The sequence below is a fragment of the Thamnophis elegans genome, chromosome 3, assembly GCF_009769535.1.
Source record: "Thamnophis elegans isolate rThaEle1 chromosome 3, rThaEle1.pri, whole genome shotgun sequence".
Lineage (NCBI taxonomy): Eukaryota > Metazoa > Chordata > Lepidosauria > Squamata > Colubridae > Thamnophis > Thamnophis elegans.
The window spans coordinates 43,978,085-43,993,778 of NC_045543.1; the positions used below are offsets into that span (position 1 = coordinate 43,978,085).

The 15,694-nt window shown below is 38.5% G+C and overlaps 1 protein-coding gene across 1 annotated transcript; it reads right to left on the reverse strand.

The window, feature by feature from the left end:
- Positions 1–261: 261 nt before the first annotated feature.
- SPINK2 (serine peptidase inhibitor Kazal type 2) lies at positions 262–5,360 on the reverse strand. Its single transcript, XM_032214595.1, has 4 exons — positions 5,182–5,360; positions 4,801–4,841; positions 2,219–2,328; positions 262–748 (listed from the first exon to the last, which is right to left on the reverse strand). Exons 1-4 carry the CDS (start codon positions 5,312–5,314, stop codon positions 700–702), a joined length of 333 nt encoding a protein of 110 aa, XP_032070486.1. The 5' UTR covers positions 5,315–5,360; the 3' UTR covers positions 262–699.
- Positions 5,361–15,694: the final 10,334 nt, after the last annotated feature.

Below are 15,694 nucleotides of genomic sequence, written 5' to 3' on the forward strand. Positions count from 1 at the left end.
CATGCTTTAGAACTACTAGTTGGCAGAAGCTGGGACTAATATAAATGGAAGCTCACTCCGTTACGCAGCACTAGGGATTCGAACCACCGAATTGTCGACCTTTCTGATCGACAAGCTCAGCATCTTAGCCACTGAGCCACCACATCCCTATAAATAGCTGTATAAGCCTGTGAGAATGTTGCATGTTAACAAGGGGCGTCAAAAGACCAAAAGGCATTGCCTTCCGGGAAGAACATCATAACAAGGTGAGAAACCAACTTAGTCCCATTTCTGATCAGAGAAGGAGCAAATTCTCCGTGCTAGAAAGTACATTTGGTTCCAAATGTTGATTTCCTCAGTCTGAGTAAACTTAAAGGAGCATTTCTTGCTTTCATCCTTTAGTTGGAGGCCAAGAGCTGCCGATTTCTATATATCCAAGTTGAATTAAGCTTGGTCCAAATGATCGTACAGTACTTATTTCTTCTATTGTTTCAGAATGATTTCTTTAAAAAAATAGGTTTAAATATAAAAACAAAAACCCACAATTTTTTTAAAAAAAGTTATTTCGACAAAACATTTGAAGTAAGCTGATGCAGAAGTTGGACAAAGGCATGTAAGCTTGCATTTATTTTAACAGCTTTAAAGGCACATTTAAAGTGAGTATGGTTTCAACTTCTCAGCAGATTATGGATCTGTTTTTTCTGTTCCTTGAGCCTCCTCTCATGAACAGGCACTCTTATAGGCAATTTGTATGTCCTTGTCCTTCTCTCTGTAAGGGAAAAAATCAGACACACATTGTTAGATTATGCTAGCATGGATTGAAGTAGGTACTGCAAAGATTTCTTTTCTTTCATCGCTTTCAGGAGAATGTTAATAGGCTTTTCATAGGAGATAAAACTAGCTTTGCAATCAAATTTTGCTACATTTTATATGTTCCCTTAGAAAGCAAAAAAGGCAATTATTTTCCTCTTATTTTCAATTATTTCAATTAATAATTATTTTCTATTATTATGAGTTAGGTGCTTTCATAATTGTTTCTGTGACTACATTGCTCAGTCAGTTCAAACATTATGGAGCAGAAAGACTATGAGAGTTTTTAAAGAAAAACTGAGAACATATTCAGCTGAATAGTTTTTACATAGGACCAGAGGAGACCTCTGAGAGGAAAGGTGAAGACAGAATAAATTTGACAAATGGAATCAACAATCTCTAGAAGCATTATTTTTTGGTGTTAGAATTGCAAACTGGATTGGAAATTGATATAAATTACCTACCGTATTTTTCAGAGTATAAGACACACCTCCCCCCCTAAAAGAACGTGGAAATGTTGGTGCATCTTTATACACTGAATACAGTCATTTTTGGCCTCCCAAAGCCCCACCCCCGCATCCCACTTCTGTGGAAAAATGGGCCATTTTCTGCAAAAATTGAAGCTTTTTTACCTTCCCTCAGTCCCCAGCAGCACTCTGCAGGCTTTAACAGGGCTGGGGCAAGGCAAAAATGCCCCCATTGTTGCAAAAAAATGGGTTAAAAACGGGCCATTTTTCACAGTAACTGAGGCTTTTTTCCCTTCCCTCAGCCTCCAGCAGGCTTCAGCAGGGCTGGGACAAGGCAAAAACGGCGGCGTTTTTTTGCATTGCCCCTGTCCTGCTGAAGCCTGCAGAGTGCTGCTGTGGGCTGAGAGTTAAGGCGAAACCTTTTTTTCTTACTTACTTACTTCTTTGAAATCTTGGTACTCTTATACACCGGTGCGTCTTAGTCCGAAAAATACGGTAATTAGTGTGTGTGATCCTACTATAAATGATCTGTTTGATTTACACTGTAAAAACACAACTCTTTATTTGTGAAGATTGTATTATTTGTATATTCTCCCCCCAAAGTCAAATATTATTAAAACAATATTTTTAATACAAGATCATGTAAAGACCCCCATAAGAAATAAATAAAACAAAAGAATGGTTATTTCTAGGTAAATATCTAACTTTTGGAAATAGCCAATACCGAATACTATCAGATAAATAACTGGTTTCACAATTTTGTGACTCTCTCCTGTCTATAAATGTTGGTCAGATGTTACATTCTTCCAGAATGGAAGAATCATTCACTTCCCAATAGGTTTTCAGAGGGGCTGAGAAATAGGAAGTTGAAACGAAGTAAATAATTAAGCACAGATGCCTCAACAGATTTTATAAAGTTCATGCCACCTTGCATAGCGAATTATCTTCTAATTTCAAATTACCTGTTTGTCATACAAAGCATACATTCATTTGCATATGTTTCTCCATCAGTTCCGCAAACTGGATTAAAATTCCTTGGGCATCCAGGCAGGGTGTACAAGTTACACTGAGGCTAGAAATAGACAGATATACCAATATATTACTTAAATTCATATTTTAAAATGTTTCAACATTGTAGTTCAAGTATGTTTAGGTGAACATATATATTGAAAATATTGCTTTCAATTTACCCTATAGCACAAAAATTATCCATTTTTATAAAGAACAAATATCAATTCACATAACTTAAAATGATAGACCAGTTGCCAAGTGGCTCCATGTAAAATAAGGTCCAAAACAGCAGTACTGTGAAAATTTCACAATTTAATAACTTATTAAATTTGATCCAGATCTGGACACTAGTGATGAAATCAAGGAATTCAATATGTGAAGACTTGTTAAAAAAAGATTTAAAAGAAATGTTATATCACAATGAATTTCATCTATTTCAGCCAGTTCTGATTGCAAATCTTCTTCCTCTACTTAAACTTAAAAAAGTTCAAAAAAGCCTAACTTTGTGTTCAACGCATTTAATCCCGAAAAGATTCAAATAATTTAAATGAAGTGGATATATGTTACTTTAAATATAGCTATTGGCCTTTAATTCATGCAATTTGACACTTTTACAATAGATTGAACTCTGTAGGTGTTTGCTTGCAGTATAAAATATTTTAGATTCTCTCATTGAGAAAAAAGCATTAATCAAAGTATACACTTTGGAAATACATTTTGTTTACTATTATTATAACCCACTCACTTCTGGTAAAACTACAAGCCTTTGAAATACAATCTCTGAAATAAAAAAACTTCAGAAACCAGGAGACTGAGTTCTAGTCCTGCCTTAGACCCAAAAGTCAGCGTGACTTTGGGCAAATCACCCTCTCTCAGCCCAACCCACCTCACGGGGTTGTTATTAAGGGGGGAAATAGGAGGAAGGAGTATCAAATATGTTCACCTCTGTGAGTTATTTGTAAAAATATTAGAAATGGGATAGATATAAATAAATAACACATTTAGCTATAGTGACATTTTTATAAAACAAACCTGATTAAGCAAAAACAAATTAGATATTTAACATATTAAAATGCTCCTGAGAGCCATTCAATGTAAAAGTTCACTGTGAAATTATTAACAAAGAACTATGTTAGAAGGTTATTAACAAACATGATAAAATTCCTTTAGGAGTATCAAAACTTAAGAACTGAGCAGCAACTTCCCCTCCATTATACAATTCCCTATGCTTTGGCTACGGAGATCAAATTCTTCCTTCTTTTACAATTTTTTTCTTGTATTTCAGTGACTTCCAAATGGTCATCTTAGATTTCTTAATTAACATTTCAACATCAAATGATTTTTCTAAAAATTTGATGTTGAAGTAAATAGAGAGGACAAAAGGAGGAAACTACAAAGTCCAAACTTTCAACCTTGTCTCTTGTTTGGATGAGATTCTAAACAAAAACCTAGTTGGTAATGAAAGCCTAAGTCTAATATTTATATAGAATAATATTTCATTTATTTCATTTCATTTATTAAATTTATAGGCCGCCCAATCCTGGAGGACTCCAGACGGCTTACAATGAAAGAAGAAAAAAAGAAAAGAAAAATAAGTAAAAAAAAATAGTTTAAAATACACAACACACATACTAATCGGGGCTGGACCTTAACACTAAGGTCAACAGCCCCAGGCCTGCCAGAACAGCCAGGTTTTAACGGCTTTCCTGAAGGCCATGAGAGTGGGTAAGGTCCGGACCTCTGGGGGTAGCTGATTCCACAGGGTAGGAGCAGCCACAGAGAAGGCTCTCCTCCGGGGGCCCGCCAGCCGACACTGACTTGCTGACGGTATCCGAAGGAGGCTAAGCATAGTGAAAACATTCCAAATATCTGCCCTTCGTGAAAAACCATAATTTTCTAACCCAATAATCTTTGCAGCAAAATGCACAACTCCATATGACAATTAAAACTGAAGATTGGGACACGGAAGGCTAGCCTTCATTTTCAAAAGAGGGCTAGCATTCGTTTTCAAAGGACAAAAGATGTTGCCTAAAATGCTTTTCATTTCTGTTAGGATTTAGTTTCCAAATTGCTTTTTTCCCCTGTGCAGCTAACATACCCCAGAAACATTTTGGTTCATGTTTATTCTCTGCGGACTATAGCTTGAAGCCCGAAAACGCCATCATCATCTTTGGGCATACGGTAAACAGATTATTTCCTTTCTCAGCTGCAAAGCTTTCCAGCAGTTCTGTGAACTTTCCAATTATGGGCAGCAACTTTCTGATCAAAAAGAGGGAAGCTTCTCATCTGAGCTCTGACTTCTATTTTGACTCCCTGATAGCTATGAGCGCAAAAAGCCTGTCCCCATTGCCATCCAGGTGGCTCAAACAGCATGCATGCACGCACCCACACACGCACACATACACACACGGGCTTGCTGCAGGATGAACCAGCAACCCTACTTCGAAATTAACTTTTGAATGAACTTTGCAAATTACAAAGTAACTCTTGAGACGAGAAGAACTTGCTTACTCCTTGGACTCTCAATACTCACATCTGTGGTACTTGTCGCAAGAGAAAGCATCAACAGGAGTCCTGGGGTGCGGATGGAAGGGAAAAAAGGATGGAGAGGTTACTAGGGGAGACCAAAGTCTCGCACAAATAATTGCCATGATTACCGTACCACAGTCCCTGGAGCCCCCCCCCCCCAACTCGGTACTCTCTCGGGGTTGCCAATTGACCCCCACGGAGAAAGCAGTGCCAAGGATTTCCCCTGTGACCTCGGACAGCGACCTGATGCAAAGGAAAGCATCGCGGGAGGCGCATAGGGATTAACGTTTCAAACGCGGCCGGGGTTTGCTAGAAGCAGAGCAGCTGGGGAAAGCCGGCCACCCGCTTCCCACGTTTGAGCAGGGAGAGAGACTCGCGGCGGTACCTGCCAGCGCCCACAGCAGCCGCACCATCAGCTTCTTCATGATGGGAAAGACGGGGAAAAAGCAAACGCCTGGCGAGATGCGCTCGCCGCTCCAGTTATAGCGTGCGCCTGGAGAAGCCACACCCCCTGCCATCGGCACAACGACGGTTCCGCCCACCTGCCCCCCCGAGTGCTCCGCCTCCTCTGTGCGCGTGCGCAGTGAGTTGGCTGGGTGCGCGCGCGCCTAATACCGGTGGTTCAATGCGCTACCGAGTTGCAGGAATGGAGTAGACCAGGGTAGGGTGAGGTAGAATTAGAATAGAGTAGGGGATGGTAGAAATTAGAATAGAATAGAATAGAATAGGCTGGAAGGGACCTTGGAGGTCTTCTAGTCCAGCCCCCTGCCCAAGCAGGACAACCTATACCAATTTAGATAAGTGACTGTCTAGACCAGTGGTTCCCAACGTGGGGTCCACTCCCCACAGGGGGGCAATTTGATTTTTAATGGGGGCAATTTGAATATTTTTTAAACGAAGTTCATGGCCTTTTAGGCTTCCTTAGCATGAGTAGAGTTCACTTTTTGAGTAAAGTAAGAATTATATGTCAGGAGAGGGGCATCAGGATTTTAGAGATGCTTAGGAGGGGCATGGCCAAAAAAAGGTTGGGAACCACTGCTTAGACTCTTTTTAAAAACGTCCAGTGCTGGAGTGCCCTCAATTACTGGAGGCATACTGTTCCACTGGTTAGTTGTCCTCACTGTAAAGAAGTTTCTCCTTAATTCCAGGTTGCTTCTTTCCTTGGTTAGTTTCCATCCATTGCTTCTTGTCCTGCCTTCGGGTGCTTTGTAGAATAATTTGAACCTCTCTTCTTTGTGGTAGCTCCTCATATACCAGAATACTGCTATCGTGTCACCCCTAATTCTTCTTTTCTTCAGACTAGCCAAACCCAAATCCTGCAACTGTTCTTTGTATGTTTTAGTCTCTAGGCTTTGATCATCTTAGTTGCTCGTCTCTGAACTTTTTTTTCAAAATCTCAATATCTTTTTTGTAGTATGGTGACCAAAATTGGTTGCAATATTCCAGGTGTGGTCTTATTAAGGATTTATAAAGTGTTACTAGAGAGAGCCCCGATGATTCCAGTGACGTATATCATTATCCAAGAATGCTGGCATTCATTTTCAAAGGTTATACAAATGGTTATACAAATTCAAACCAGGCTGATCGAATGTCGAAATAATGGGTTTTTTTCAAAAGCAGCTACCACACCCTCCTGTGCCTGTATTGCAAATGGGTGGGTGGATGGGGAAATTCCAGCTTTGCATCCTGCGAAATAGAAAACCAGCTCATGAAGTTTTCACTACAGGTAGTCCTCAACTTACAACCACAATTGAACACAAAATTTTTGTTGTTAAGTGAGAAATGTATTAATTTGCCCCATTTTATGACTTTTCTTATCACATTTGTTAAATGAACTACTGCAGTTCTAAAATTAATAACATGGTTATTAAGTGAATCTTGTTTTCCCATTGACTTTGCTTCTCAGAAGGACACAAAAGTTCACATGATCATGGGACACTGCAAGGGATGCTGAAGACCTCAGTGTTTAAGCTAAGGCTGGGTTGGCAGAATATTGCAAGGTTTATGCGACCTGGTTTTCTGCAGTTGCACCACGCAGAATTGTTAAATCATCAACCTCTGATTCATACCAATAATAGATCAAAATGGGTTGATCCGTGGGATCAGAGATGCAGACTTGGAAGGATAGTATGGACTGGCAGTTTCAGCAGCTTAGAAATGCAGTCACTGTGATCTATACTCTTCAAACGAGATATGCAATTTGCTGCTTAGGCTGTTCCTGGATTCCATATGGCATTTCTTTAAAAGGCATATAAAAGTTGGTAAATAAATTTCAGCTTACATTTTATTGGTATGTGACATCAACTGCCAGTAGGAAAAGATCACAAGAAATCTAAGAAATTTTAGTAAACAGTCAGTAGCTGTGCAAGTTTCATTATTTTGGTACATTTTTGGGGCGGAGGTGCGGGGAGAAGATAAAAATGTCATTGCTGATCAATATGAAATATATTGTTTACACTTGTCTGAAGAGTTCCAAGTCCAGCACTTAATCTAGGCGATAAAATGATCAAGGTTAATTTCCACTATGTGGTTACCTGTTCATTCCCAAGTCCAACCACTTTGTGCAGAAACCTTCAGAAGATCTCTTGCAGACAAGCTTATTTCCTTGGGCCATTAATCCCACCAAATTTCATAGAATCAAGATGGGAGGGGATCTTGGAGGTTTCTAGTCCAACCTCTTGCCCTAGGGGGAGTTTGTCATCCTGCATATGGTTCATAATAAATACGTGCATTCTCACCTTTGTTTAATTTGGCTAATTTAAAAGTTGTAATTGAACAAAAGGGAAGTTCCAATGATTTCAAAAAGAGACTTACAGTAAGTATCCCATCAAATTCACAAGTGAAGCAATGGAGAATCAGTGACTCTTTAGTGGTTGCTGAATGACAGTTCCCAAATGTTGTCCAAGCTTGGTGAGACTGCTGGGAATTATAATTATCCAATTTATGAAAAGTCATAGATCCCATGCCTGCTAAGGGCTTGCTTCAAATATATGTAAAAATCGTGGGCAGCTCTTGTCATCCACTGGTACATAAAGTAAAAGGCACAGGAAGGAACGGGATAAAATACCACCAGTATGCGGACGATACACAGCTGTATCTGTCCACCCCGTGCCAACTCAATGAAGCGATGGACGTGATGTGCCAGGGCCTCGAGGCTGTTAGGGACTGGATGGGGGTTAACAAGCTTGTACTCAATCCAGATAAGACCGAGTGGCTGCTGTGTTTCCCTCCTACTAATTGGCCAAGTGTTCCACCTCTCAGGCTGGGGGGGTCAAACAGTACGCCCCTCAGACAGGGTCCGCAACTTGGGAGTCCTCCTGGACCCACAGCTGACTTTTGAACACCATCTGTCAGCTGTGACCAGGGGGGCATTTGCCCAGGTTCGCCTGGTGCACCAGTTGCGTCCCTACCTGAACCGGGAGGCTCTCACAACAGTCACTCGTGCCCTTGTGACCTCTAGACTGGATTACTGCAACGTGCTCTACATGGGGCTGCCCTTGAAGAGTATTCAGTGACTTCAGCTTGTCCAGAATGCAGCTGCGCGAGCGATCGTGGGTGCGCCTCGGTTCACCCACGTAACACCTATCCTCCGCGAGCTGCACTGGCTGCCTGTTGATCTCCGGGTACGCTTCAAGGTGCTAGTCGTCACCTACAAAGCCCTTTATGGTATTGGATCTGGGTACTTGAGAGACTGCCTACTGCCAATTACCTCCACTAGACCAATTAGATCCCACAGACTAGGCCTCCTCCGAATTCCATCAGCCGGCCAGTGTTGACTGGCGACTACCCGGAGGAGGGCCTTCTCTGTGGCTGCTCCGACCCTCTGGAACGAACTCCCCATGGAGATTTGTACCCTCACCACCCTCCAGGCCTTCCGCATAGCCCTTAAAACCTGGCTGTTCCGACAGGCCTGGGGCTAAAGACTCGCTCCCCCACTTCGAATGGTATGATTGTTGTGTTTTTAACTATGTATGGTTTTATGTTTTGTAACTTTGTTTGTTTTTCCCCTCCCTTTGAGTTGTGAGCCGCCCTGAGTCCCTTTCAGGGAAAAGGGCGGCATAGAAATAAATTAAAATGAAAAAATGAAAATGGAAGGAAGGAAGCAATTGTACTATCATGAGAAGGAACCTCAGAGAAGCAAAGAAACCATTCAAAAGAGTAGTTATTTACAGCAACAGTGTGCAATTAAACATTGCTTAGGTAATAAGCAGGTAATAAGCACCTGCTGTTGGAGAGGAAACAATGCACGCCTAAATAAATCAAATTGGAGTTCCGTGTAAATTCTTGTTTAATTTTATGCTACAATCTCCTTTTGTAATTCCTTTGTTAAAGGATTAAAGCTTTCAAAGCAGCAAAATATCCCGGGAATTTGAAATGTTCTTGCCCTAGTTACTGAATGTTGACAACATCTCTAATCTTTAAGCTTGGGTCTCTTTGTTATTTTATTTCATTTTATTTTTGCAAATGTATGACTTTTCTTCACTAGGCCAATAGGAGAAGGCTAAAGTTGAAAGGTGTTTCTTATTTACTTACATTAAATGAAAAGATATATCAGTGTAGATAAATTATCAAAGCTGCACAATTGACGTGCAATTTAACGTTAATAAAAGATTAACCATACCAGACAAAGTGCATTGAGTTATTGTTATGATACAAAAAGATTAGAAATCTTGGAACTTTATGCCAAAATCTCCACTATATTGTTATTTGTTAGTACTAAACAAAGAATAAAAAATTAAGTGGAGGAAAAAACCTCTACTAAAGTAATATAGACAAATATTTGTTTTGTAATTCTCTCCTCTTTGTACTCCAACTAAAACATAACTATAAACATAGACTTTAGAAACCATACTCTTAAATCATGGTTTCTCAAACATTTCTTTTCTCTCAGGACCCCTTCTCACTTTTACAAATTATGGATGACCCCAAAACAGCTTTCATTTGTACAAGTTTTATTAATTGGTATTTACCACATTAAAAATTAAAATTGATAAATTCGCTGTCACTATCACTTTGCAAAATTGTTGTTGCGATTTTAATATTGTCTTATTTTTCATCATAGGATGGCAAATAATTTTGATTTTGCGGACTCCGGGGAGGGTCTTGGAGGACTCCCTGAGATCCTGGGACCACACTATAAGAAACCTGCTCTGTTTGTATTTTGTGCTGCTGTGTGATATGTAGTACAGGTAGTCCTCTACTTACAACAGTTCATTTAGTGATTGTTCAAAGTTACAATAACATTGAAAAAAAGTGACTTATGATCCTTTTTCATACTTACAATTGTTGTAGCATCCCCATGATCAAAATTTATATGGTTGGCAACTGACTCACATTTATGATGGTTGTAGTCTCCCTGGGTTATATGATCCACTTTTGAAAACTACTGACAAGCAAAGTCAATGGTGAAGTCAGATTCACTTAACAACTGTATCACTAACTTAAGAAATGCAATGATTCACTTAACAACTGTGGCAAGAAATGTCATAAAACGGGGCAAACTCACTTAAATGTTTCACTTAGCAACATGAATTTTGGGCTCAATTGTCATAAGTCAAAGACTACCTGTATGTAGGGAAAGCATTTTTGCTGAAGTTTAGCTAAACCTCTGATGTATATATACTGCTATGCAGATGTTTTCGTTCGCCACACTAGAGGATGGACAATTGAATACACTCTTTAGCAAGAAAATTTGGTTGAACTCTAGGATGTGGTCCTTCTGTTTGTTGGAAAGCCTATTTTGATGGAAACCAGAGCCAATCAGGAAGAGGCGGGGAGTCAATATGGCTTGAGCCTTGAGTTCAAATTCAGATGCTTGATTTTTAAAAACAATTAAAAATATTTAGATTACAGCTCTCACATTTTAGAGCAGTTTATTTTATAAACTTTACTTTATAAAATAAAGTTTTTACTTTATATCTATGTCTATGCATTTCAGAAACTGGCTGCTCTGGATCTCTAAGATGACTAGTAATCAGCAGTTAAAGATTTGAGAGATGATTGCAAGCAAGAGATATAACAACTATATATACCTCTTCACAATGAAATGAAGATCATCAGTGATAAATTGGAGTAGTTTCATTAGGGATATTTAATTAGTAAGAACAAAAAGGAGACACCTTCCTGTTGAAAAGTGCTCTGAAATTTGATAAGATCGAAGCTGAATTCACACAAATTTAACCTGCTGCATTTTCTAGAACTAAAAATTATATCTACAGGTAGTCCTTGACTTATGACCACAGTTGAGGCCTAAATTTCTGTTGATTATGTTTAATTTCTAAGCTTCCTTTCATAATCTCCATTTGCGATTTATATAGAATTTCCTCTTAACAAACCAATACATATATATGCATTATTATCATCAATCATTTATTTAACTATAATCATTATCACTTCATTTTATACATAATACTCTAAATTTAACTAAATGTAACTAAATTTTTATTATCAGCTTTCATTACATCAACCTGTGTCTTTCCAGTAATAGTGCAGTCTTATGTCTTTTGCCATTTGTAGCATTAGCATTCTGATTAATTTCTTGGTAAGTCTTTTTTTTTTTTCTTGGTAAGTCTTATATAGACTTCTCTTCGCAAGTTATTGTTCATTTCATTTCTTATGTAAACTCGAAACCATCCATTTGCTTCTTCAATCAGCTTATCTTTAGTTATCACTCATGCTTCTGATAAAGTTTCTCTTCTTACTTCCATCAATTTTTCTCTCTTTTCTTCTTCTGTACTTTGAAGTCTGGGATAGAGTTCCAGTCCATCTATCTCCCCTTTCCATATTTCACTCTTTCCATTTCCAGTCAGGCTCAGTTTACTATCAAGATCAACAGTTTTCTTCTTTCTTTGATTATTTTTCCCTTCAATTTTTAGAACTCTGTCCTCCACTTTTTCCATCAAATTTTATTGTGCTGTGTTCTATATTCCCCAATCTCTTCTCAATTTTTTCTGTTACTGCTAAGATCTTTTGAATTCCAAACATGATCATTTGCAATGTTAAGGTTTCTTTTTCTTGTTGCGCCATTTTCCAATTTGTAAACACTGCCACTATAACATTCAAAGCTTTTTGTTAGATCTGAAGTGAGTTCATTTATAATCTTTCAAAGTCAAGGTCTCTCCTCTCTCCACTCCAGCTATTGAAAGAGCTCCCAAAGAGCACCTGTATAAACAACCCGTGCTCTTCCCACTATGACTCACAGTAAACAAGCTGAGAGACCTTGAAGTGTAAAACAAATGATCAAAGAGGGAAAAAAAAACAATATTTCCAGCCTCCAGTCTCCAAGTGGCAGTGTTACTTCCTTTTCCTTCTATTGTTACAGACCTCTTTGTATTCCTTTTAATATCTTCTTTATAATCCAAACTTACAGAGAAAAGAAAAAAACTTCTTAAATGGAGAAAAAAACATCCAGTCCAGCATTGTAAAAATAAAGGAAAAGAAATAAAAAGTAGTAGAAGAAAAACTAATCCATTCAGTTTAAAAAATAGGAAATATTTGCAAAAGTTCCATCCATGAAAAAAGATTTTTAAAAAACAAGGATAACACACTGTCTACCATAGCTTAATTTCACTGCTTACTTTCTTCTGTTTTCAAATTTAATTTAACTTTGATTTTTTGGGGTAATCTCTTGTCTAATAATAAAATTTCCTCACCAAACGGCACACTTTCTCTTTCCGCTTTCCTCCTGTTCTGGGGCTGTCCCAACTTCAGCAGCTTCAGTGGCTGCGCTTCTATCACCAGCAAAAAGTGATTCTCCTGGATCAGTCAGGGACTTTGTGGTGTCCCCGAGATCAACAGGATGTACTCTTCCCTATCACCGTCTCTTCAGGATGGTTTAGGTCCAAAAGGACCATCCAGCGGCAAAAGTATCGACTGCCATCTTGAATCCAAGATTGCATGTCGTCTCGTTGCAACGTCAGCAAAACAGTTGTTAAATGAATTTTGCCCCATTTTTTTATCTGTCTTGCCAAGTTGTTAAATGAATCACTGCAGTTAAGTTAGTAACACAGTTGTTAAGTGAATATTGCTTCCCCATTGACTTTAATTGTCAGAAGGTTGTAAAAGGTGATCACATAACCCCGGGACACTGCAACGGTCATAAATATGAGCCAGTTGCCAAGTGTCTGAATTTTCATCACATGGCCATGGTGATGCTGCAAGAATCATGGATGTGAAAAACAGTCAGGTTTTTTCAGTGCCATTGTAATTTTGAATGGTCATTAAACAAATTGTTGTAAGTTGAGGACTACCTGTATAGGTGAGAGTCCCTAGGAATGAAGTAGAATGTATGAAGCTAAGGTCATGGAAATCAACTGAGTAATTTATAAATTTGACCATAAACTAGTGTTCATCTTGTACAGTTGCCACTTGCATAGAAATTTTCTTGATTCTACTCAATTCATGAGAGTTATGTCCAAAGACAAAGGCATAGACAAAATTGCTCACTTCTTATATGGTTGGATGGTCATTTGTAAATGAGAAACCTGAAGCCAATAATCATAGCTGTCTTTTTTCCACAAACCAGTTACTCTAATGCCAAATTACAGAGGAAGGCCAAGGATGCTATCCCTGAATAGTTAAGAGTTATTTCAAACTTGAAAAAGGCAATCATGCTAAATAACTAAACACTTAAGAACAACTAATTTGAGCTTTCAGTGAATCCTCTTGAGGACTACTGTGTCTGTTTGTCTGAACATAGAGTTGTACTTTAAGCTGTACGCAATAAGACACCTTGAGAAAGACAGTAACTCCCTCTATCAGGAAGAAAAGGGTCATATTTAGTCCTATACAAAGAAAACAGAAACAGATGCCAAAAAGCCTTAGAAACCAGATAGGAGTTCTGTAGAAATAACTTCATTCCCAGTGCTTTCTGGGAAATTTTGTTATCAAGGAATTTTGTTTTCCAGATCTTGAAATAACTTCTGAAAACAATTTATGTTCCTGGTTCAAATCTCTCAGTGAACTGCAGTCGACCTTGGCACAAGACCACAAATGATTACTTTATGTACATAATGACTGTTCCTTTCATTTTCCCATGCTGGATTAATTCTGCTTTTTGAAGATGGTGCCTCTGTGTATAAATATAGCTTGATCTGGGACACAAAGCATTATGTATTAGAATTTCTATTAGAGCTAGTGTGATGGAGCTGATCAATGCTGGGTTAAGATAAAGGAAGCTTAATTTCAAATTTCAAAATCAGATAATTTCTTTGGTGTCTTTGGGTCAATTGCCATTTCTCTGCCTAAACAACCACACAGATTGGCAGGTGATGATAACATTTGGAGGGGGGATTATGAGGGGAGAGAGTCACCTATATGCTGTACTGAGGTTCTTGGAGGAAGATGGAATGTTAACCACACTGACTGCAATACAATGAATAAATATTCCCATGTTCTTTTATTCTTGTCAGTTCCTTTAGCAAGAAAAGCACCTTTCAAGGTGTGATTTACATTGGGAAAAATAGCCATAAAGGTTATTTTTCCTCTCTCAGTTCTGGGATACCTCATCTCACTTCTCCTTTTCTAATGATGATCTTAAACAACAACAACAACAACAATAATAGTAAAAGAATCGCACAGACTGATTATAAATTGCAGCACAATTCAGTAGCAATGATCCATTGGAATTTGTGCAAAAATTATAATATTAAAACAGCAACAAACTGGTGGGAACATCAGCCTGAAAAAGTCACCGAAAATCAGATGGTCAAGATCTTGTGGGATTTCTGTATACAAACGGACAAAATACTGGCGCATAATACACCAGACATCACACTGGTTGAGAAAAACAAGGTTACAATCGTAGACATTGCAATACCAGGTGATAGCAGGGTCGCCGAGAAGGAACATGAAAAAATCGCAAAACACCAGGACTTAAAAATCGAAATTCAACGACTATGGCACAAACCAGCAGTGGTAATTCCAGTGGTAATTGGCACACTGGGTGCTATTCCAAAAGCACTGGAATTACATTTAAAACAGTTAAAAATTGACAAAATCACCATCAGTCAAATGCAAAAAGCCGCACTGCTTGGATCTGCACGCATATTATGAAAATACATTACGACGTCCTAGGCCCCTGGGTGGGGCCCGACTAGTAACCAATGCCAAATCCGGCGAAACAACTGGCCGCTGTGATACAATTCTGTTGTTGCAAATAATAATAATAATAATCTGATCCCAGATCTCCATTGTTCAGTCTAATTTCTTTTTATGATATATAACATTATTTGTTTTATGGCACAATCTTACATGTTTGACAGATTCCTTATTGCCACTTTAGCTTATAATATCTGCATGTAAGTACTGGTGAATATTTAACTTTTCCTATAAGTATTTCTCAGGGCAATTACTCAGCCTCACACTCCTATCTAAGGCCTTGCCATGGAGATGGAAACAATATGAAATGTATGGAGGAAGTAACAGCAGGGCAAAGCATAAGATCTTGGCAAGAGAAAAGCATCCCAATCCTTTTCCTTTCCTCCCACAATCTTTGTCCCAGGGGACACAATCAATATAGAACATAACAGCAGCAACATATCTGTACAATGCAACAATTGAATAGATTCATTTAGTCAAAGCTGGAATGTAGTCCCTTTAAAACATTGTCAATCAACATAATTTAACCAACTAATGTAAGCAGAGAAAATATATATTAGTAATCAGATAATTACCAAAAGTTGTTTTGTACCTTAATGATTCTAGAATTATTTCCTGGTATATAAATGGTAACAAGAAAAGTAGCAGGCAAAGAGCAGCAAATAAAATTGTAAGCTACAGGAACAGAGGAGTTCTTACACAGACAGGCCTGTAGGCATCCTTCACTCAGTTAACATACAAAGTTTTGCTTTGACTCTGGTTTCATAACCTGAAAGTGTTGGATTCTGGCCAAGTTTAAT